At 42.4% G+C, this 25,168-nt stretch overlaps 1 protein-coding gene across 4 annotated transcripts in view; it reads left to right on the top strand.

Annotated features, from left to right (window-relative positions):
* Positions 1-25,168, top strand: part of LOC127599696 (SH3 and multiple ankyrin repeat domains protein 2-like) — a 195,654-nt gene that overhangs the window by 107,594 nt on the left and 62,892 nt on the right. For all 4 annotated transcript variants that reach the window (XM_052063834.1, XM_052063832.1, XM_052063831.1 and 1 more), the window contains 5 exons: positions 1,302-1,441; positions 1,831-1,944; positions 7,628-7,709; positions 17,508-17,590; positions 19,338-19,462. In XM_052063834.1, coding sequence (XP_051919794.1) covers positions 1,302-1,441; positions 1,831-1,944; positions 7,628-7,709; positions 17,508-17,590; positions 19,338-19,462 — 544 coding nt within the window. The remainder of the gene's footprint in view (positions 1-1,301; positions 1,442-1,830; positions 1,945-7,627; positions 7,710-17,507; positions 17,591-19,337; positions 19,463-25,168) is intronic.

Below are 25,168 nucleotides of genomic sequence, written 5' to 3'. Positions count from 1 at the left end.
CATAAAAACATTTTTTGCTTGATATATATATATATATATATATATATATATAATTTCTTTATGCTGACATAACTTATGCTAAACAGAACCCATTGATTGTTCCATACATTCAATGTCAATTATAGAAACGGAATCTTGATTTATAGCTGAGGGTGGGGGGCGGGGGTCTTCAAAAAGTCTGTCGTGTTATTACTTATTTGCTTTAATATCCAAGGGGTTCGAATATATTTAGGACTAAGTAAATCCAATTCATTGATGTTGTATTTGTTGTGGAAGTGTGAAGATTGACCAGTAAGTGGCGCTACAATATCACGTGTAGTCCGGCAACTAACACTGTAATGCTGTTAGTTATCTTTTCTCTACTCCAGTGACTTGACAAAGAAGCACTTGAGATTCTGCTGTCTTTAAACCTGATCAGTATAAAACATGAAATCACATGTTTTTAGCAGCAGCAGCAAAGTAACCTCGTGGTTAGCACATGTGCCTCACTGTTAACTGGTTCAGGGTTTGAATTTATTTATGTAGTTTTTTGGGCTTAATTTCCCAAAGTGATTTTTGGTCTTGAGTCACAGAGAAATCCTGTGAGTTGAGATTAATGAATCAATTTCCTGCCAAGAAATCGTTGCATCAGTGGGTTAACTCAAACTAATATGTTAAAATAGTTTATGTACAGTGTATGTACATTTTGAGTGCCCCATCTGCAGAGATGCAGTATTTATTTGGTTAGAAAGCACTTTTGAAGGTGTTGCAATGTTGTTGTTGTTGTTTTTTTTTTTTTCAAATTTTGCACAATTAGGATGTACTGTACAAACCATATAGGACAGAAAATGGAAGAGTGGTTCTCACTTTTAACAAGATGATTCTGAGTCTGACTTGACTGGAATTTGTTCAAAATGGATTTGTGAGTGGGCCGCATTTGCTTATCTGAAAGAACTTGACCTGGAGGGTCACGTTTAAGTCCCGCTGTGGACTCAAGGTAAAATAGCAAAAGATCCAAGCTTGTTCCCATCCTACCGTTGAGGTGCCCTTGATCAGCTCAAACACTGTTTATGCACCCACTTCACTCTGTCATCTCAGTCGCATGTGTGATCTGGTTCTCTCTGAAGTGTACGACACAGATAAGTCGCAGTGTCTGTTGAATTTCCCCTTGCAGGATTTTAATCAGCACAAAAATTGAACACCAAGGTGAAATAAAACGTGCATATGATCAGGGTGGGTCTACTGAAGTCTTAACAAACGTGGCCATCAAATGACTGTATCTGGATGTTACGCTCCAGTAATAGTGCGTCTTTTTTTGTCAGTCCCAGCAGTCATGGCGAAGCCTTAGGCAGCAGGAGGAAGCTGTACAGCGCTGTCCCAGGGCGACACTTTGTGGTGGTTCGTCCTTACACTCCCCAGGCCGAAGGAGAGATCAACCTCTATAAGAATGATCGAGTCAAAGGTAAGGTCTTACCTTTAATACACAGTCACGGTGATCGATTTAGAGTTTTGCATTGCATCATTTTCAGAATTTCCTCCTGCAATAGTCCGAACCTAATGTAAATGTTGTCTAGTTTCTCATACAAATATATCCAGTGTGCTTTTTCTGGTACATCATGTCATGTGTCTGGAATATGGTCAGGTACTTGTCTTGAAACGGTCTACCTCTATATACCATATTTGGCCCGAAAATGTTTTGCCATAAGCAAGTCTTGTGTATACGGAGGAGGATAATCCTCTTCCGTACGTATGTGTAGCAGGAGTTTTCATGTTCACGAGAGTTTTTTTAGTTTTCACGTACATGAGACTTATGTCCTTTTTCACCTCCTCTTTCCTTTTCCCGCGTGCCAGTTCTGAGCATCGGGGAAGGTGGCTACTGGGAGGGCAGCGCCCGTGGCAAGGTGGGCTGGTTCCCAGCCGACTGTGTGGAGGAGATCCTGGCCAAGGCCACTGAGGAGAGGAGCTGTAAGTTAAATTACCAGAGGAAGACTCTTGGGTGGGTCGGGAGGGCGGTGGGGGGGGGGGGGGGGGGGGGACATTGATTTATAATATAGGGCAGGGGTGGCCAACCAGTCAGAGACTTATACCCACTGTGTTGCTGCAAAGAGCCACATCGCGCACATACACACACGCGCGCGCACACACGCACACGATCTGCAGTAGTTACTTACTACTTGGCTCAGCTTGCTACATATTTCACCGAAGATCGACTTTCGAAGCGACGAACCTCCCGTCATCGACCCGAATGCGCATATGCAAGCATCTGAATCCGGTGATTTAGTTGTCATCTGATTAGTTGCCCTGTATGTCAATCAAGTAACGTGATTGACGATAGGCTGACGTAGTTAGTTCTGTGTATTTAGCGCCGATGTTTGAATGGCAGCGCCACCGCTGAGTCGTTTTCGACGCTTGTCATGTGAAAGCTCGGGATCCGCATTGAACCAGCCAAAGAGCCGCATGGGCTCGCGAGCCGTGGGTTGGGCACCCCTGGTATAGGGCATGGCTGCCGCATGTAGTTCTGTGCGAAGCATGGCGGCAAGGTCAATACAGGATGCTAAAGTTTCCAAGGCCATGCAAAATAGCAAGTGGCTATTTTTTTCTCAAACACATAAATGTCATGTGTCTCAGCCTTTGTGTCTCCCGAAGCTGTGGAGTTCAAAGCCAAGTGTTGCATTACCACGCAAACTCAAATGCGGTTTGATTTCCTCTTGGGGCTAGTTATTGAATGTATCACACCACACTAGGTCTTCCATCAGCATCACAATGCATCCTAGTTCATGCGCTTCTAAATATTGCCCTGTATAGACTGACTCCAGTGAGTAAATGTCTTGAATTTTTTTCGACTTCTATGAATTTTTTTCCATCTCTTTGTATTATGCTCTCTGACTGATGAATGGCATAATCATACAGCACAGTGTTGTCCGGTCTTATTCGGATTTCATCTATTTCCTAAGCTCGCGTGTCACCAATGATAGAGGCAGATGGGAAGCAAATTGTTCTGCTCTCTCTGGTTCTTTGCCTTCCTCTGGGTGGCCTATTTTACAGTTTGACTGAAGGCCTTTGGCACGAGGAGCTCGTCTAATGTTGTGTCCTACCCAAAGTGCCCGAAGCTCAGCTTGCGAACATGGAACGTCCAAGGGTAGTGTCAGAGCATGGTGACTCCCAGGCATGTAGCCTCAGTTAAAACCATGGCTGAGACATGCATGCGCATGTGCTGATTGTTCGGGGGACTAAAAAAAAATGTCAAAATAATTACCAACTGAGTCGGGTTATTAAACTGCTCCCACTGACTTCTTGTGCTTAATATCACTTTCATGTCACAGTATCTCTATCTGCTAAAGCAACAGTGTCAAACCCAAGGCCCGGGGGCCAGATCTGACCCCTCCACATAATTTTATGTGGCCCGCGAAAGCAAATCAAGCATGTCAAGTTCCATGATGCTTGCTAAAGTCTGAACCAAAATTTCAAATTGTCATATGGAATTCACAATTACAGTCATTATTCTTGAATTCTGATCTTAAAACTAGTTATCCATCAATTTGTTGTGAGCTGTGTCTGTAATATGTGGAGCTGATTAAACATTTATATGGTTTCCTAAAATTCATAACGGCCCTCCAAGGGAAACCGTAACTACAATGTGGCTCGCAACAAAAATTAGTTTAACACCCCTGTGCTAAAGCTTCCCTCACCGCATCCATTCATTTCTTTTATCTTCCTCTTCCTTTCTTACACGGTGGCTCCAATTTCCAGCATTCTAAACAGATACAGTATATCTGTCCACTGTCTCTCCTCTGAACAACAACTATCTTAATCTGTTCTCTCTAACGTTATCTCCCAACCTTCCGATCTGTTCTGTCCTTCTGACGAGTTCATTCATGATCTTGTCCATCCTCATCACAACCAAATACAATCTCAGCAACTCAAAATATGCCACCTCCAACTCCGTCACCTATCCTCTGGTCATTGCCATTGTCCCCAAATTATACATAACATTGTTTTCTTTCTGTAAATCTTCCAGGTTGCCCTTCTGTCTCAGGTCACCCTGAACCCTTTCCCCCACCTGTTCCATGCAGCCTTAAGCTGTTCTTCACCTCTCCCCCACACCTCCATTGCTCTGATCGGTAGATCCTGAGTACCTTAAGTGCTGCACCTTCTCCGTCTCGACTACTTGTAACGTCACCATTCCACTGACCTCCCTTTCATTGTCAAAGTGTCAAAGTGTGTATTTGGTCTTGCTTCGACCGGCCTTCATTCCAGGTCTCCCAATGCCATTTCTAGGTTTGCTTCCATCTGTTGCCTACACTCACCACATCATATGCAAACATTGTAGTCCATGGATTCGCTTTATCCTCACAGAGGTCGCAGGGGTTGCTGGAGCCTATCACAGTTGTCTTCGGGCAGTAGGTGGGGGACACTGTGAACCGGTTGCCAGCCAATCGCAGGGCACGCAGAGACGAACAACCATTCACGCTCACACTCACGCTTAGGGACAATTTAGAGTGTTCAATCAGCCTGCCATGCATGTTTTTGTAATGTGGGAGGAAACCGGAGCACCCGGAGAAAACCCACGCAGGAGAACATGCAAACTCCACACTGGGATGCCGAAGCTGGATGATCATGTCACCACCTAACCCAATTTATATTGCCTTTTGGAAGGTAATTGATAGGTTGGGGGTACTCAAGATACTGTTGAGTGCAAAATGGGAAATGTTGAGGGGGAAACCTCGTAATTTGTAATTTTCCAGTCCCTACATGAGTTACAACTGTTTGTGTTCATGTGTGTGCGTGTGTGCATGTACACTGTAGGTGTTTCATTCTTCTATTCTTAGATTGTACCACTCCTCGCTTCTTTTTTTTTTCCCAAATTGCTGTTGTGCTGTTGCTTGATCATCTTCTTCCAGCTGCACCCTCCCTCCTTCAATGTGACACTGTGGGCACAGAGATAGGGGGAGAAGAAAATGTTCCTGCAAAGATGACAAGATGTAAGCCGGATCAGGGGGAATGCCGTTTCTGTGAAAGTGTGACAGCTGGTCTGAGTGTCTATGCGAAGTAAAAGATGGCGCATTAAGACAAGGAAAAATTACGCTGAAATGACAAATCTAGAATAGAATTTTATTCCATTCTAGATTTGTTAATTTTGAAGTTGCTGCTGTCTGGAATCGCTAATATGTAATCATTTTACACACCCTCCATTTATTTATTTATTTATTTATTTTTGCATCGGCTTCAATGGCAAAGTCATTAAAGGGATTGTAGAGATCTTGGTTATGTGAATGATGCAAACATTCAAAAATGTTACAATGCTTGTCATATTTCTGTTCTCAATACTGAGATTTGGATTACTAAAGCAGTTGTCCAAGTATTTTATTTTCAACTTTTTCATCTTACATTGTTGCTATGATTTTTAAAAACCCATTTAAATGCTATTTGACCGATGACTATCATCACCTGAAATGTTAATATGACTCTTCGGAAGAGTCCCAAAAATTACCGACTGTGACATGCGTCTTAGTAAGCAAATTATTTGGCATCATGTGGCCACTTTCCGAACAACAAAGACAAGAAGAGTTTAGTATGGATGGAAAGACAGATGGACAGGTTTTAGTGTCAGGAAGCAAAAGACGGCCTCCTTTGAAAGGCTAAAAGCAGAGTAAATATTAATGATACTTGACAAGTGGAGAGCTGAGTACTCATTTAGCCCCCTTGTTTTTGTTTTTTTTTTCTTCAAAAAAGCCACCTTTGTGCTTTAAAAAGTTGTTCTTTATCATTAACAAGTCAAGTCAATTCAAGTCAACAGTATTTATAGAGCACTTTCAAACAACCATCGCTGCATACAAAGTGATGTACATGGAGCAATTTAACATGCACAATAAACAGTAAGACAAATCGGTAATAAAGGCGGTAAAAAGCACCAAACAGTAAAACCAAGAACAAATCTAAGTCACGCTGAGTCGAATGCCAAAGAATACAAGTGAGTTTTGAGGAGGGCTTTGAAGATGGGCAGCGAGGAGGCTTGCCGAATGTTCAGTGGGAGGTCATTCCAAAGAGAGGGACCAGCAACAGAAAAGGCTCGATCCCCTCTGAGCCTCAGTTTAGTTCTTGGTACTTCTAACAAAGTCTGGTCCACAGACCTGAGGCGCCGGGCAGGTGTGTAGCGGCGGATGAGCTCAGAGAGGTAAGGTGGCGCGAGATTATTCAGAGATTTGAAAACAAAGAGGAGGATCTTGAAAATAACTCTAAAATGAATGAGGAGCCAGTGAAGGGATGCCAGAGTAGCAGTTATGTGCTCCCTCTTAGCGGCATTCTGGACCAGCTGAAGGCAGTAATCGAGCCGGGATGTGACAAAGGCATGAATTACTGTTCCAAAGTGTTCATGTGAGAGGAGAGGTTTTATTTTTGCCAGCTGTCTAAGGTGAAAGAAGCTGGATTTAACAACGGCACCAATTTGCCGATCGAGTTTGAAATCATTGTGCAGTTTAAGGCCCAAGTTTGAGACTGTTGACTTTAGATAAGGAGACAGGGGGCCCAAGTCTACAGGATGGAATGTACAAGGGCCACTGGGACCGAACAATATCACCTCTGTCTTCTTTTCGTTGAATTTCAAGAAATTCTGTGCCATCCAGGTTTTGATTTCTTCCAGACAGAATAGGAGTGGCCTTAATGAGAAGGTGTCTTTCTTGCTCAGTGGGACATAGATCTGGCAGTCATCTGCACTGTAGTGGAAGGGAATACCATGTTTCCTTAAGATGGAACCCAATGGGAGCAGATACAGCGAGAACAGCAGAGGCCCCAGAATTGAGCCCTGTGGAACACCACATGACAGGGGAGCAGTGCGTGACTCAGAGCAGCCAAGGCTGACACAAAAGGTTCTGTCAGCTATATAGGACCTAAACCACTCAAGAGCACTGCCGCCAATGCCCACCAAGTGCTGCAAACGAGTCAGCAGAATACTGTGATCCACTGTATCAAATGCTGCAGTTAAGTCCAACACACACACACAATTCCTCTACACACCCACAAAAGAGATGACCTTAACCATTCCAAATTATACCCCAGTGGGAAAGCAATGCTCCAACCTGCCCCAAAATGGTTGTATTTTGCCCCTAAAGTTTGGGACGGCGCAACTACAATTTTCATCTACTCGCAGCAGTGCAACCAGTACATTGGTTGAGTTTCTTTTTTCAAAAAAAAAATTAAATTCATTCCTACTCTTGAATATGTCTTTGTTGTAACGAACTTCTGCTTCACGCTTTCAACCCATTTATCCGTCATGTAATGAAAACGAGTGGGATGAAGATTTCATTTGCAAATCAAATTAATGTGTGTGTCCCTAAATGTTGTAATTCCGCAGCTGTATTTTGAGGTTGGGTCCAGTGTGCTCAGAGTAAAGAGTATGCAACGCTGTGTAAGAATTGAACAACTCTGTTCATGAATGAGTCAACATACGGCAACGGTGTTTTGCAATTCTGCATCAATTTATGAAAAACTGATGAAGATGTGATGTGTTTTCTATAGTTACTGAGACAAATGTGTGTTTCTGTGTGTGTGCATTTCATTGGATTGCCTGAAAAGCTGTCTGAAGTACCTCATCTTCATGTACTGCCAATGACGGGATATTAACACTGATCTCATTGTTGTGTTGTGCCAGATTCCCGCGCGGACCGTGCTGACAGACGGAAACTGTTCAGACACTACACTGTGGGATCCTACGACAGCTTTGATGCATCCAGGTAAACCCTTACCCAGTTTTCCTTCATTTCAATATAAAAGAGGGACAATCTTCGACCTTTCCATATTTTAAAACCTCTTCACAATTTAACGTCAAATGTATTTTGCACTTTATTGAATGAAGTTGCAATCATCAGACAAGTACATGTGCAATACGGAAGACAAGCTTTTGCTTTCTACTTCAGTAAATAATTGAATTACATGTTATATTCAATCCCAAGCATTTCAAGATATCATGTGCCAAAAAGTTCCTTTGTTTTGCTGTCTTGTTCACTGCTTCCGGTCCCACCTGAATGTGTTTGTGCTTGTGTGCATTTGCGGGTTTGTGGAAAGTCGTGTCCATTTAGCCCCCAAATTATTCAGTCACCATTTTAACGCCATTATATTGATTTGCAAAATTTGCTACCTTCCCACTGGGTGATTTGGCATGAAATGACCCATTCCTGAAGTCTGAGACTGGTCACGTGTTTCAAGGTTATGCTGTTCTCTTGTCAAAGCTAAACATTAGAATAGACGAAAGCAGGGGTCTCTAACGGGGTGCCCCGGGGCATCAGGTAGCCCGTGAGGACCGCTCCATTATCACACCAGTGCTAGAATTGTGATTTGCTAGTAGAAATTATGAATTAAAAATGCAAACACTGGCAGTATTGTGAGACAATATTTAAGATGATCAGAGCCTGAAAATGTAAATTAATCATTAAGTATGAAAAATAACATTCTAATATTATTAAATGCAATTTGTACAGATGTTATTTCAGGTGTGTATCAATTTGGTAGCCTTTCACACAATCAGTACACATGAAGTAGCTCTCACTCTCAAAAAGGTTGGCGACCCCTGGACTAAAGCACGCTAAGAAGCGCACCAATGTGGTTCCGATGATGGCAGGGGCAACTTTTCCATCAAAGCAGTCCAAGTACATTTGTTGCGGCCATGTTAGCAAAGGTGACTGACCCATTAAAATGAATGAAAAATTAGCTAAGCGTTGCTTTTATTACACAAGTCAAAAGAAGCATCGTATCTACCTCCTCATATCTATGGATGTTTTTTGTTTTTTTTTCTCAGGCGCCAGTTGTGTACACCTCTCTCGGTCATGCTATTTTTGGTAGAGTACACATTTATTTTATTTTTTTGGTTACAAAATAGATTTAAAAAAGTAATTATACTGCATATTTACACTTCACTGTTACTTAAAAATTACATGTACATAAACAAAACACAAGAAAGAAGAATGAGTCACTTTGTCTACATCTGTTCAGCCTGCTGGCACAAGTTACAAATCATCCAAGCTGACCAGATTTCTGCAATCTCAGCATCACCACCATTTGGTGAGCACGAAAAAGTTTGTGGACAATGGCACACGCAACACAATGTTGAACATGCGTGTCCCCCAGCTTCTGCATGCACAAACGCACACTCTACGTTGTGCTAAAATAGCAGGCAGTGTTGTCCCTTTTATCCAACACCAAAAACATACATTTCTTCATGTGTAAGTCACGGTAGACGGAAACAGAAAAACTCCATTCTACAGGGTGTCCATAAAGTCTCTTTACCATTTTAAAAATGTATTAAAAATGCAATTGATTCAATATTTTATTCAGATTTGTTGTATTGTATTCAGCGTTTATTAAAGGGGTTTTTTTTACCTCTTTTACTACACTTCTACACATCAAGACAGTACTCGATTTCTTGCCATGTTCGCTGTAGCGTAGCCTCATCAATTGTGGCATCGGTCATCCATTGCTACCTACCTGGTCAACGTGGCAGCCAAGGAATTGGCCCATCCCTTCCAATCCACCAGTCTGGAAATGTTTGATTGAGGAACCCACGAACATGCAGCCCCCAATATGGTGTTACACAGTCTTGCTGAAAAATGATGGTTGGTTGAAGTTGATTCAGTTGTAGTGCCACATATTCAGTTAAAAGGTCAAGGTAAACATTTGCAGAAATTAATGTTCTTTCCACGTTCACCAGATATCACTCCCCTGGACTTCTTTCTATGGGGCTATGTTAAAGATATTGTGCTTCGAACAAAGATAAGGGACATTACTGACATATAAACCAAAGGATGAGTGATGCCATTGCCACAATCGATGAGGCTACGCTACAGCAAACATGGCAAGAAATCGAGGACTGTCTTGATGTGCTTCGGGCAACTAATGGTGCCCATGTAGAAGTGTATTAAAAGAGGTTTAAAAAAAACTTTAATAAACGCTGAATACAATAGAACAAATCTGAATAAAATATCGAATCAATTGCATTTTTTAATAAATTTTTGAAACGGTAAAGAGACTTTATGGATAGCCTGTATATGCGAGTTGCGAGTTTGTTTATTGAACATAAAACAAATACAGTAATAATTTGACAGAAAATAAGGTAGATAAAAAAGTAAAAAGAAAGACATCAGTCTTCATTCAACACACTTATTATGTTCAAGGGAGTAAGAAGAAGTAAAAAACTTATCTAGTCCTACTCCGTTATGTGTTTATATCTACTAAATCATTTTTATATCAATCAGAAAAGAAAAAAGTAAGAAGAAAGAAGTCTCCATTAAGGCTCATACTTTTCCCTTAACCGTGATATTTTTACAATTTTTGGTTTGTATCGGGATTATATACAACCACATCCTGGCACTCTTGTGTCCATTTTCTCTTGTATTAATAATGGATATTTCCATACCTTTCTCTATTCGTCAACTTAGTTCTGATTTGTCATTATATTTAATGTTTAGAATTTATCATTTTAACTCTGATTGATGTAGGTTGTTTGTACTATTTTTTTTAATTTGTTTTTGAACTCAGCAAGCTATTTACTCATTTTCAGGTCCGTTTCGAGATTATTCCACAGATTAACACCTTTGCTATATACACTTCTTTGCTTGATGTTTGTTCTTGTTTTGATTTTTTTTAATAAGTTGGTACCTCTTAAATCATAGTTGCATTCTCGAATTTCGAAAAACTTCTGAATGTTTTGGCAGAGCATGTTATTGTGTGCTTTTAAATTAATTGGGCGATTTTAAAGTCAACCAGGTCATAAAATTTCATCATATTTAATTTGATAAATAGTGGATTTGTGGGTTGGGTATATTTTGATCTATTTGTTTGAGAATAGGGAGTGTGTTTGTTTTGCAGGCATTTCCCCATATTTCCACACAGTAGGTCATATATGGTAATAATAATGAAGTGTGTAATGTGTACAAAGATTTCTTATTTAGCACTTCGTTGGTTTTGTAGAGGATCCCTACGTCTTAGCTATTTTTATTTTTACGTTATCGATATGTGGTTTCCAACATAGTTTTGAGTCTATTACTAATCCGAGAAACGGTTAAGTGCCAATTTATTTCTGTCGAACCAGTTTTTTAATTTGTTTAATTCGTTTTCTACGGTTGTCAGGAGCTGTTTCAGATTTATTCCAGAACAGTAAAAAGTTGTATCATCAGCAAATAGGACACATTTAAATTGTTTTGAGACCTTGCAGATATCATTTATATATAAGATGAATAGTTTTGGACCAAGAACTGACCCCTGAGGAACTCCGTGAGTGATTTTCAGTTGATTCGTTTTTTTATTGATGAGTTGCACGTACTGATATCTGTTTTCTAAAAAACTACTATGGCACCTCTAATGCCGTATCTTTCTATTTTTTTTCAATAATATACTGTGATCTATTGTGTCAAAAGCTTTTTTTAGATCTGGGAAAACCCCAACAGTAAATTCTTTGTATAGTAATTGTATATTGAAATATAGCTACGCTTACTAGCATTGGCAGGTGCAAAAAATATGTTTTGTTTCTGTCACAGTTGGCTTCACATGATGCCCCATCATTTAACAACAAGAATGGGCATTCGTTTGCCTGTAGCCCACAATAATGCAACAGAAATACTCACTTTTCGATCGAAACAGGCTGGTTAGTGAACAAGTAGCCAGTGGCTAGTAGCCAATGCAGTGCATTAGCACCTCCCCCCCCCCCCACACACACACACCACTCTTGCACAATGGCCAAACACAACGATGGCAGCTTCACCTGAAGTGTCACTTGGTTAAACTACCACATTGGAAAGAGAGTATGAAGAAATATGAAGGAAAGACAAATAATTATTTTACTCAGCTTTCCATTTGGCGTAGTTGCCGCCTGGAATAGAGTAGCAACAAAAGCGGCTGGAAAAAAAAAGTGCCGTCTTATCAGACGTGCACCTGTGGAAGGGGCCATTTCCTTCTTGCTAACACTTGAAGCATCTCATCCAGACCAACACCATGGGTGTATATTTCTGTCTTAAAAACAAACAAACAAACAAACAAACAAAAAACCCACAATCTATTGTTCTCACCAAACTAAACTTATAAAGCCAAGTCAAGTCAAATTTACAAATAATTTGAATGGTCCAGACAATGAATTACTGCAACAATTATACTTTCGAGAACTAGAATAGTCAAGTTCAATATCAAAACTAGTTACAGCTCTTTAGGTTCAAGAGTACAAGCAAGTGAACAGAACTAAAGGGGCCTATGTTTTGAGTTGGTCTCAAGTGCTGTTTTGGCCAACACTGCTGTGAATCATTGATTAAGTAGCACAACTACAATCATAGTTCTTTTGGGCCAAGAAATGCTAGTATTGGGTTGTTCATCACTCAGACATTAAAACTATAAAGAAATACTGGTGTGATATTGTTTGATTGATGGAATCTAATGTGCAACAGCCTATCATGCCGAAAGTTGTTTCTAGGGTCACAATATTTGGGTCCCCCCCAATGCATTGGACAGGTCAGCGTGTGACCTCTAATGAGGGCAAGCAATGTAGAAAATTGCTGGATGGATGTTAGTGCTTCAACCACACTTGTTCTGCTTAAATGTACACTTAAGGATGATGATTTTTTGTTTTGGTATTCATGTGGCATGGTCTCTTCCATTGCCCTTGACATCAGACTAGTGTGCTAACAATCAGTCATTTTGGTTGCCTGGGGGCTGCATGCTGAGAGAGAGAGGTAGACAGGCAGAGGAGCCAGATGTTATTTTTTCGACATGATGCATCAGCTCTCGATAAAGTGCTGATGAAGCTGTTGACTGAGGGCCTATTAAAAAGTCACATGCCGCAGACGACTCTATGCAGATGAAAGCGCTGTCCATTCTCGGAGGTTCGGAATCCCTGTCCACAATTGCTAGTTGTCAAGTTCAGCGAGTTTAGAATATGTCTTTGCCGAACATCCCTTTTTCACTATTGTTCATGCCGACCTCCTATTTTACAGTTCAAAATCTAGATGTTAAAGTTGCACTTCATCCTCACAGTGTGTCGTCCAGCATGTCCTCATTCAGAGTCCCATTCCTTTAACGCCCACCGCAGCCCCTGCCATCACTTGTTGAAAAAGATTACATTGTGGCTAAATTGTCAGGTTTGTGTTACACGCTGCAGTGCACTGACCTAGCGAAGCTGTCAGATTTGGGTGGATGAAGGCGTGTGTGTGTGTGCGTGTGTCTGTGTGTGTGTGTGTGTTTGTGTGTGTGTGCGTGTGTGTGTGCGTGCGTGCGTGCATGTGTGTGTGCGTGTGTGTGTGCGTGTGTGTGTGTGTGTGTGTGTGTGTGTGTGTGTGTGTGTGTGTGTGTGCGTGTGTGTGTGTGCGTGCGTGCATGCGTGTGTGCACATATGTGTGTAAGGGAATGCAGTCAGATAACCTACAGTGTACCAACAGTGCGGGCCGCCTTCCTCTCCAGACAGATCGTGTTGCTAAGGGAACAGTTGCTAGGATTGCACCACTCTCTCTCTCTCTCTCTCTCTCTCTCTTGAGCTCTCTCTTTCTCTCTATTGAGCTCTCTTGAGCTCTGTTTAGTATTTCTCTCTGGCATGGCCCATGTGTGTCTTCAGTGTAATCCTTGCATCCGATATAAGACAAATTATAGTAAGTGGACACTCTTTCACAACTGGTTCTTGTGCTGCTTTTCTTCATCACATCACATTGACCATGATGACAATGAGAAGTGATAAGATTTTTTCAAAAGAAGACAACAATTTGTCAGAGATTTTCGCTCAGGCAGTTGAACAAAGGTTTGAGCGCAGGAACAGATCGACTTTCACTGCCGGCAGGAGGCGCTGTTTTCTATGAAGCCACTCCGTGTACGCTCCTCAACTGACACCCGATCTCTGCAGCCTCTGCCGGCTTTTTTATTGATTGTGTTTGCAAATTACAAGTAATACATCAGAAAAACACTCCCATCTTCATTTACATACACCGCCCCTGGACGGCCCCAATGGGTCGCCCCCTCAGTGGAACCCTGAAGGCCAAGGCATTCCCCTGGTACCAGCGTCCACTTCCATAAACCAACAGAAACATACATTTTAATGAGTTGCCTTTCCACGAACGAATACATCCGTAACCTGGCTAGGGACCCTTTCTCATGTTAGAGCGTACTGAGTACTCCCTTTCGCCCAAAGTTAAATCTTCCTTTCCAATTTGTCAGTTAATAATGTGTTTACTCGGGAGAGATAAATCTTCCTTTCTGAAATGTTACTAGTGCAGCGTGTTATACCGGAGACAAATTCCTTGTGTGTTGTACATACTTGGCCAATAAAGATGATTCTGATTCTGATGTGGTCAGGTACCATGCGCTTGTGGGTCCCTTCACTTCAAAAGAGGTGTTCACACGGCAAGATTTGGTCCGGTGCTACGCCGGGGCTACCCCAGTATAGCGTTCACACGTGCAAATTAGCTCCGGCGTAGCCCCGGAAAAAGGCTTACACCGGACCAAATTTGATCCACTTCAGGGAGGTGGTTTAAAAATTTGCTCCGGAGCAAATGCTCGTTTCCGAAGCAGCACCGATGTAAATTTGCACGTGTGAACGCAACTGGGTTAAATTTGCTCCAGAGCAAATGCTTATGAAGCGTACGTACGGCAAAAATGCATTGCTTTGGTGGTCTGTCGGACTTCCATCATGTGTTTTTTTTTAATAACGACTCAAGACTTGGCTGGTAACATCTTTCCTTTTGTGGGAGACTGAACTGTTTCGGTGTTGTTTGTGTAGTTTGTTCCTTTGTTGCGTGTTCACAACCCCCCGCCGCCCATATAATTTATTTTGTGATTTCCTCTCTTGATTTTCTGTTTGGCGCATTACGTATTTGCTTTTCTGAGTGTCATCGAAGTCATCGTTGATTTACGTTTTCAGGGGTGGTCACTCTCGAGCAGAAGGCACGGAAACCGAGAAGGAGAAGGACGTGTCTGTCCAGTAGTCGCTTGAGTTGGGTATCCGTTTTAAAGAGGACCAACACGACAGCTCATTTGTCTTCTGTCGTTTTGCTCCGCTGCAGAAACTGCCGTGTGAACGCAAGTGGGGCTGCACCGACGCTGTGCCGGTGCTGATACGTTCAGCGGCTTTGTATGTGTGAACGCTCCACACAATTTGCTGCGGTGCAAAATATATCGCAAAATACATTGGTGCAGCGCCGGAGCAAATGTGTGCCGTGTGAACACCCCTAATTTGACCCCTGATTCTTTGTGCTCCATTGTGTGCAAGATGTGTGAACACATGTGTTCGAGGTCAATCAAACATGCGACAAAATTTAAACTTTAAAACATGATAATATTGTGTTTGTCTAATCCCTTACACAACTTCAAGATGTAACGTCAGGTAGTAGGACTATTGCACCAGTTGGATGACTTCAAGAAAAATACAGTGGATGCTTTCCTTTGTTATGGTCTAAAGAAGCACAAGAACATTTGTCTATGTTGAAATCTATGTTTGACACCACTGATCTATGTTCTTTGCTCTAAATTTGCCCTCAATATACATCCAAAGAAACTGAAAATGCTCGTTAATCTATTCGGAAACTAAATGAATTTTCTATTGAAAGAAATTTAGGAAGGAGCGTAACATGAAAATGAGATGCTCATGTTCGCTTTGGAGTTTGGTTAAGCATAAAATACCATCCTCCTTTTTGCCAAGAATAAAGAGGCAATAAAAGCAGCCAATGTTTAAAGGAGTAACTGTTTTGACAAAGCTAAGACTGCTGTTATGAATAAATGGGCAAAGAATGCTCCCTGATGATTACAAAACCAGAAATACACGAACATATTTAATTAGTCAGCAATAAACTGTGTTTTTAACTTATATCTGTATTGTACTATATTAATTTTTAACTTCACTCTGAAAAAAATCATTGTTTCCATTCACTTCATTGAAACCTTATTTTTTTCTAAATGATTTGTTTTGTAAATGGACTCTTTATGGCACAGGTGTCAAATTCAAGGCCCGGGGGCCAGATCTGGCCCGCCACATCATTTAATGTGGCCCGCGAAAGGAAATCAAACATGTCAAGTTCCATGATGCTCGCTGAAGTCTGAACTAAAACTTTCTAATTGTCATATGTAATCCACAATAACAGTCATTATTTTTTACTTCTGATTCTAAAACTAGTTGTTAATAAATTTGTTGTGTGTTGTATATGTAATATGTATAGGTGATTAAATATTTATATGGTTCCCAAAATTCAGAACAGCCCGCCAAGGCAAATCGTAACTACAATGTGGCCAGCGACAAAAATTAGTTTGACACCCCTGCTTTATTGGAACTAATTAAATGTGTCAATTTATGTTCCATTGACGTTCAACCAAGGAGCCACAGTTTATTCAATTTGGCAAAAAGTAGACTAATTGATTCTTCTTTTTTTTTTGTCGATTTTTTGGTTATAGTTCGTTGAGGGGTTCGTTGTTCTTCAGTGAATGGCTCTTCTTTACGAATGACAGATGGAGATATGGAATCCTTTAATGCAGTTTATTAAAAAGGAGAAAGAAAAAAAGAACGCCTGCACCTCCGAACGGATAAACGAGAACACAACCAACCCCCTTTCAGTCACCAAAACACTTGCTGCTTCTCTTCAGCTAATCGGACGCAAGAGAACATAATAATGTTTCAACAATTATTAAACAGTATATAATTTTGATAACTATAACATAAAAGAATATAATGCTCAAATATCAAATGAAAATAATTAATAATTTAACATAATCTTACAGGTGGCACATTTTCGACTCGGCAAAAATCGGTTCTGTTCGACAGCAGAAGTTGTTATTGGGAGTAATTAGTGAAACTGCAAAGGCATAACAAAGGACAGGGAATTGAACTGACAGCCATCACGCCTCATGATTTATTGGAATCAATTAACCGATAAGTCGGTGAGTTCAACACAGGCAGTAGCAAATGAGGGCCACGCGTCCTCGCACGGCGCACGCGCGCACGCACGCCGTAACAGCTGGTCTCGGAAGTGGCTCACACCTCATCACGATAGCGCCCCATCCTCATCGAGTTTTCATAACGATGAGATTCCGCTTTCCCGAGCCCAGTCTTGTTCTCGGGCCGTGAGGCGCTTCCGCCCAGCCCGATGTCGCCTCCTTTGGAGCGCGCGGACGGACATCGCTGGCCGGAGCTTCGGCAGAGGAAGCAGCAACAGCAGCGGCAGCAGCGGCGGGGGTAACCGCGGCGTCAAGCCCGCTACTGCGCTCAGGAGGCTCCCCGGGAGCGCCGGCGGAGGAAGAAGACGAAGAAGGTGGTGGCAAAGAAGGGAATTACGTCGTCTTTTTTTTTTTTTTTGGGTGGGGGTCGCCTCTTTCCTGGAGATGCTGTCGCCAGGCTGCCGGGGCCACTGTCATACCGTGTGATATACGCAGAGCCCGCTGGGGTGGGGTGGGGTCGGGGTAGCCCTGCCCCGGCCGGACTCGCTCTCCTCCAGCATGAACCTCCACTCGGCCAGGGCGTCCGTGGCCATGCTGCGAATGATGGGCTGTGCTAACGGCCGCTCTGCTCGGCATCTTCTCCACAGTGACTGCGTGGTGGACGAGAAGACGGTCGTACTCCAGAAGAAGGAGAATGAAGGATTTGGCTTCGTCCTGCGAGGAGCAAAAGGTAATTCTCACACTTTTTTGAATTTGAAATTATTTTCTGCCTTTCCCACAAGTCAGTCACTCATGAAAACAGTCGGAGTTCCAAATTCACTCATGATGATGTGAGATGTGTAATATTTTGTGGGAGATTGACTCATCCCATTTAGAAGAATAGTGCTTCGGTGGGTTAGTTCACCATTTTGGGTTTGGAAGCAACTTTATTTGCTATCCAGCATGCATACAGAGGTTTTTCTTTTTTTCTTCGTTTTTTCTTTTCTTTTCTTTACATTTTTTTTGGTGGATGCAATTGAAGATGTTCCCCTCATGTTCTTTTTTCACATTTCACCACCATTCATGGCAGACACAACATTCCACAAATCCGTCTTTCCAGTTGTGGTTTTTGATGCACCTTGCAGATCCCATCGGCACCTTTCTTGAAAACAGCATGAAGTGTCTGTGATGTGAGTGTCCTCGCCAGGCTGTTTGATATTTCGCCAAGCCTTGAGATTGACTCTAAAAATAGACAGTTTGGACCGCTGCGTCGTTTTCTATGACAATTCTCACCATGTCATAATCCACGTTGTGTTTCGCTGGCTACTGCGTGTGGAGCGATGGGTCTATGCTGCGGCTACGTCAAGAGATACAATTCGTGTTCCGTGCTCCCATCTTTAAGAAACAAAAAGAAAGGGAGTGGGGGGAGGTAGAGATGGGCGAAGAGGAGAGGTTTGGCTTGAAAAACAATAGGAATGTTCTAGTCTTTCTGACACACACTGCCACCACCCTGGGGAACTGACCCAGCCAAGCTTATCCTGCAATGGGGGGAATGCACATAAAAAACCACACGGACTAACACTCATGCTCGAGCTGTCACATAGGCTTACATCCTCTTTTGCTCCCTAATATTCTGCCGTTCGTTGCTCCCTGCTCGTCTCCCATCCTTTCTTACTGCTTTGTCCGTATCTCACTGTCACCCTCACAGCCGGACACCTAAACATCCATCCATCCATTTTCCGAACCGCTTAATCCTCACCAGGGCCGCGGGGGTGCTGGAGCCTATCCCAGCCGTCTTCGGGCAGTAGGCGGGGGACACCCTAAAGCAATTGCCAGCCAATCGCAGACACCTAAACATGCTCATCCCTATCACGCAATACTCGCACATACTTCTAGGCTATCGCTCTTCCAGTGGGATGACTTATAGGAAGTGTCACATGTCGCCATTCCGCCCACAATATTTTGTAACCTCCCCGTGAGCAAGCAACAGTTGCAACCATGTGTGTGTGGGGAAAGAAAGCAACACAAAGTCAGTTCAAGCCCAATTAATGACAAAGTCAAAGAGAATCGCTGATAAACAAATCATTTTGTTTTGGGTAGTGCACAATTCATGGGGGGAGGGGTTGTGCTCCTCCATACACATAATTGCACTTTCAGTGGACTACTTTTTCTACAGCACTCGGCAATTCATCAGTGTAAAGATTTCTCAATGACTTGGCTTTGATTCACCACACATTTCAAGGTAACTTTTGTCTAAGGCTGTGCTTTATTTTCGAAACCTCCTCCTCCAATGCTGCTGTTTACTCGATTGGAATTTGAAATGATGGGTTTTTACCTCATTCTTTTCAAAATACAAGTGCTTGTGTGTTATTGTGGTTGTAGTTTGTAGACCAGTACTGGAATATACCAACGTCCATCAGCAACAAATTAACCAAAATCATCAGATTGTGCAAGTGGTCATTTTGTCATTTCCCTTTTTTGTCGCTGTTCCTGCAAAGCGGATACGCCCATTGAGGAGTTCACGCCCACCCCGGCCTTCCCTGCTTTGCAGTATCTGGAGTCGGTGGACGAGGGGGGCGTGGCATGGCAGGCGGGCCTCCGGACGGGGGACTTCCTCATCGAGGTAAGAGCTGCTGCAACTCTTTTTCGCTCTATTGACAGTGCAATTGGTTTGCGAATAGGATTTATGTAATGTTAGTCAGGTGGAATGGGTGGTGAGTTGTTTGCATTCAACAAAATCAAACTTGTAATAAATTTGGCATCGCTTGGTTTTTTTTTTTTCTTGTTGATAAATCAGGATGTTGAGTTCAATCTTCAAGTGTTTTGGAATAATAGTGTCAGCAAAGTAATACATAGACATATAAGACCTTTTTTTTCCATTCGGCTGGCTATACATATGGTTTGTTTACACTAGATCATGCCCTATGTTAACTTATGGCACTTTTTTTTTATTGAGACAGTAGTTCATCAACCGATGAAAAAAACTCTCGAGTTAACTAAGTTGTAGGATTTGTTATGTTTTGAACCTTGTCAGCGTTATTTTGTGACATTACTGCTGGCGTTCTGATGCTAGCTGCATTATGGAAAATCAACTTGTAACCTCCCCTATATAACCCCCGAAAAGATCCTTTTAACGCAATAGAATACAATTATTAGACACCCCCTCATGTTTTTCACCACATTACCGTTGCTTCAGAAACACAGTAACGGCAATTCAAATAAGCTTGGAAATGCCACTGTCTGCTTTTGAAATTGATTTGCTGGCTGGTGACACTAATACGAGAGTTGCCTGTGAGCAACCTGCAAAAAATATGTTATTTGTTTTGGTTTGCCATTAGTTTAGCTTACTGTCACCAGATCAACTCATGATGCTGCCCTATTTATCATAACAGTTCAAAGTGGAAGCACTGTTTGTTTTTCTGGCTTTGTTTTATCAACCCAGGATAAAACATACTTTTGTCATTGTTGATGAGATGTTAGGCGGCCCGGTAGTCCATTGGTTAGCACATCGGCTTCATAGTGCAGAGGTCCCGGGTTCGCTTCCAGCTCCGGCCTCCCTGTGTGGAGTTTGCTTGTTCTCCCCGGGCCTGCGTGGGTTTTCTCCGGGTGTTCGGGTTTCCTCCCACATTCCAAAAACATGCATTGCAGGCTGATTGAACACTCAAAATTGTTACTAGGTGTGAGTGTGGGCCCGCATAGTTGTTTGTCTCTATGTGACCTGCGATTGGCTGGCAACCGATTGGGGGTGTCCCCGGCCTATTGCCTGAAGACAGCTGGCATAGGCTCCAGCACCCCCCTCCCCCCGCGAGTGAGGATCAAGCGGCTCGGAAGATGACTGAATGAATGATAAAATGTTTTGATTTTAGCGTCCACCGATATTGTATTCTTCCTGGTGAATGGTTGCTTTGCATTAATGGTCACCCACATTTTGATCAAATGACAAATTGTGTTTTTTCTAACAGACTCAACGTTATTCAAGTTAGTTGATCTTTTTCTTTTTGTTGACAACATCTGTGAAAATGCCAACAGATTGTGTCATTCCAAATGTGGACTTTTTCGGTGTGGGGCCTTAGTTCCTTTGGTCGTTGGTCTACGTGCCCCCTGTGATTGGCCCTTCTCAGCTGCACCGCTTTTGATTCCGTTGCCTCCGTCAACTATGGCGCTAGCCCGACCTGACAACAATCCACGCAGGTGCCTCGGGTCGCATTTTCTCATCCGGGATATTGAAAGTGCAGTAAAAAGTTGCTTCATCTTCTTAATTTGCACTGTCATCCATGTCAATTAAGTCCACATGGTTAGAAGTATCCAAGAGCGAAGGTAAAAGTAGAGTTGAATCGGAAAATGCACGGCTCGTTTGTCATCATAACAGTCCGGTGTCCAAGCGCTCTGGCGGCTGCCTGAAGCGCACTTGTGAACATTTTTTACCCCGGGCCTCAATATTTGGAATAAACAGGGGTTTTAAAGTCGAGGAGACTTCAGCTGGTTCTGAAGTCTCTGAAGGTGTACCGCCTTTAACTCCTTTTAGTTGCCACGTCTTGAAAGGATGCCTGCGCACCCCAAATTGCCCATCACACCTGAGCCTGGCGGCGGGCAAAAAAAAGCCTAGCAGCCCACCAGATTTATAAAGCATTGTGGGAAAACCTGAATTAATTCTTATGCATCTTTGTACAGATTGAAATAAAAAGATTAACTTGTGGTTATCACGTGTGTGTTGCATTTCTGACATTCGAGTAGAATCCCTTTTGTGGAGTTCTCACATTCATTTTGTATCCATCCATTTTCTGATCCGCTTAATCCTCACAAGGGTCGCGGGGGGTGCTGGAGCCTATCTCAGCCGTCTTTGGGCACTAGGCGAGGGACACCCAGTTGCCAGCCAATCGCAGGGCACACAGAGACGAACAACCATCAATGCTCACACCCACACCTCGTGACAATTTAGAGTGTTCAATCAGCCTGCCATGCATGTTTTTGAAATGTGGGAGGAAACCGGAGATAACCCACGCAGGCCCGGGGAGAACATGCAAACTCCACACAGGGAGGCCGGCGCTGGAATTGAACCTGCACTGATTTGTTTGTCTACATGGGCCCGATGAAGGGTCGGCAGTTTGAGGTGTATTCCGCCTTTTGTTCAAAGTCAGCTGGAGAAGCTCCAGCTCATTGTTGACCCAAATGAGGAAATGCCAAATATTGACTGACCCCCCAGCACCCCGCCCCCCACCAATGTCATACAAAACAAAAATAATATTTTTAATTGTAATTTTTGAAATCCTGGAAGTTAAACTTGACATCCTGAATCAGCTGGAACCCTCTTTGAACAACGTACTGTACATAGACAGTACACCTTTCAAGGCGTACCCCAAACCAGTGTAATATTAATGTTCATATGTAGATCACCAAGCTCATTCTTACATGTTTGTACCGTCAATTCTCTACTTCTGCATCGCCAGTGGCCAAGGTAGTTATGGTCCTGTCGTATCTCTTCACTATGTTGTTTGCGTTGTAACAATCGTGACTGAGATGAACACATGTTGAGTAACATCATACTTGAAAGGGCAGAAACGTTTTGAAAGTAGTTAGCTATTTAGTTATTTCTCCAAAACAGATTGATCAAATTGAAAATGCAAGCCATTATAATTTTCCTGATTGAAAAATGTAGCACATGGAGAGATTTTGAGTGGAAAATGGGCTATCCTCGCTAGACTGAGAAAAGAAAAAAGAGGCTCAAAACGAGAGGATTGTGCAAGCCGAGCACACGTAGCATTAATCGCAATGACGCACGCAAGCACAACAATGTTGTTTTCCACCACGTGACGACACAACAATAATGTTTTCAGCGCATCGAGTGACGTTGTAAATTGTGAGGGCTCCTTTCGAGCGCCAGAATTAATTAGTAAACTAGTGCTTCTCTCACTCCACTGTTGCAGACGAGGGACGCACGCATGGACGCAGTTGTTTGTAGGGTAATAAAAGTAATTGGGCTCCCCCATTACATTTCATGTGCTACCCCTAAAAACGAGGTCTGGGGTGTAGTTGACTTCTCCGCCGCCGATAGCTTGAATATGTTCAGGCACACTTGCAACTCTAATAATTATAAGCAATACATTGGATGGATGCATGGACAAAACCTTAGGCATGTGCCAGAAACTTGAAGATGAGTGAGATACACTGTATTCCAGTGGTTCTTAACCTGGGTTTGATCGAACCCTAGAGGTTCGAGTAATCGGTCTAAGGGGTTCGACGGAGCCTCTGCAATGGAGGGTAAGACACACCCGACTCAATATGTTAATTTGTTATGACACGCCATCACTGGCTGCAGATGATCACATTACATTGCTTGTCCAATCGGTGCTGTGGGAGATTTATTTCGCTTCGTAGTCAATGTGTGACTGTCATGATAGTATGTCGTTCAATTAAAAAAAAAAGTATAGTTATCCCATGAAATTGATTTTCTTTTTTCTGTTTACAATAGAGGTTTTTTTTTTTTTTAATATCTTGAAATTGACAAAAATATATATAAAATTTTCACTAACAAAGGGTTCGGCTAATGTGCATATTAACTGGTTGGGTTCGGTACCCCCAAGAAGGTTAAGAACCACTGCTGTATTCAGTACAACAACCAAAAGCTTACGGTATACACCCCCCCCCCCCCCCCCAACCCCCAAATCATCATGGGTAGCACCTTGGAATAGTGGTTGGGAGGGTTTGTTTTAGAATCTTGGCTGAGGCCCTCCTGTGTAGAATTTGCATGTTCTTTCCATGATTTGAAGTTTAATTGAATACGTTGAAGTTATCCAACATTGTCGACATGAATGGTCTCTTTGGTTCCTGCAATCGACTGCAACCAGCAAGTATTCCAGCATGTACCTCATTTACAATTTATATCACTGGAAGAGCAGCCAATCAGAGGACAAGCTGCATGTCTATTTTAAGCATTCTTATAACTTCATAATTACCGTGTCTCTTATAAGCGGCCCTGCCATGGAAATTGGTTTAGTTTGTGATGCTGCTAAATGGAGCGTCAGTTTTTGTGTGCGTGGAGCTCTTGCTCTTGATAATTTTTACACTCGACTTCTTGGTTCTCATATTTTTCCCATTGACCTCTTTTCACAGCTTATGCGTCTCCTTCTATCTTAAGTCACATCCTCGGGTAATTATGAGCAGAGGTGGGCAATTTACAGACCTTTGACACTTGTCATCCGTCAGCGGCCTGGGCACCCATACGTCATCGTCAATACGTCATTATTTTCCGCCGAACCAAACTGTAACTGTCGGTCGGTCGGTCAGTCCGTCATTGTTATTTTAACTGCGCTTCTGTTATTGCTTCCGTCAGTAAATTTCACCAGTCCACCAGTCTGTCTATCGTCAATCCATCCCCCTGCCTCTCCACAAAAAGAAACTCCAACAGATGAAAAATCCAATTTCATTAAAATGGTAAATCTACATCAGATAGCACCTGCCCTATGAGCACACATACTTAAACACTTATTTGCCAGTCTATTGAACTGTAAAAGTACGGTGGGAGTCATGTTTGTGGCTGCCTGTAGCTGTTTTAACTCCTAAAATGTTTGTTGTGCTGATTACACTGACGGATGAAAATCCACCACTGTCAGTGCTTCATTATTTTTTTTCCATCAATCGTCAGCAAAACGGGCATTCCTCAGTGAAGGACTAGCGGACTTTCCGTCAATAATGACAGAATGCTTAATTTTAAGTATGGTTAACCATCAAGGCTCAAAATGAACAGTTTTGCATCACAGTTTGCGATTCAAAATGAGCATATTATGGCTCTCATTAAAACACACTCACTTGCAAAACTGAGTTTTGCCAAACCATGGAGACTGTCCCAAAAGGCTTTGCTGGGTTGGATGCACGCATGTTAACATTGGCTTAATGCGCTTACATCACCTGTGGGCAGGACGAAGGCACTCGAGGCAACCTCTGTACTTTTTACGCCACAACAAGCAAGCTAGCAATGAGGTTTGGCTGGCTTCTAGTGTGGGTAAACATGTTGTGGATTTGCTACAAAAGCGATTGTGCTCGTTTGACTAGTCACCAGTCATAGTCGAGATTATTCTACGTACGTCACAATATATCACTCCAGCAAGCTGCTCATCCACAGAATAACCATCATCAGCTTCTAGCTCTAATTCTTTAAGATATGTGTAAATATTAAAAACAAAGGCATTTAAGATGAATGTCCATTCAACTTTTAATTAACGTTTTCTCAATCATGATTCATTTTCTTTTCGTTTAATAAACAATTATCAAAAACATTTTGTTGTGCTTCACAAATCTATGTAATTTAATAGTATTGAATTCACCTACAAAA

This window comes from Hippocampus zosterae, chromosome 4 (genome assembly GCF_025434085.1).
Source record: "Hippocampus zosterae strain Florida chromosome 4, ASM2543408v3, whole genome shotgun sequence".
Taxonomy (NCBI): Eukaryota; Metazoa; Chordata; class Actinopteri; order Syngnathiformes; family Syngnathidae; genus Hippocampus; species Hippocampus zosterae.
Note: the sequence above shows the minus strand (reverse complement) of the source record. Positions and strands in the feature narration are given on the sequence as shown.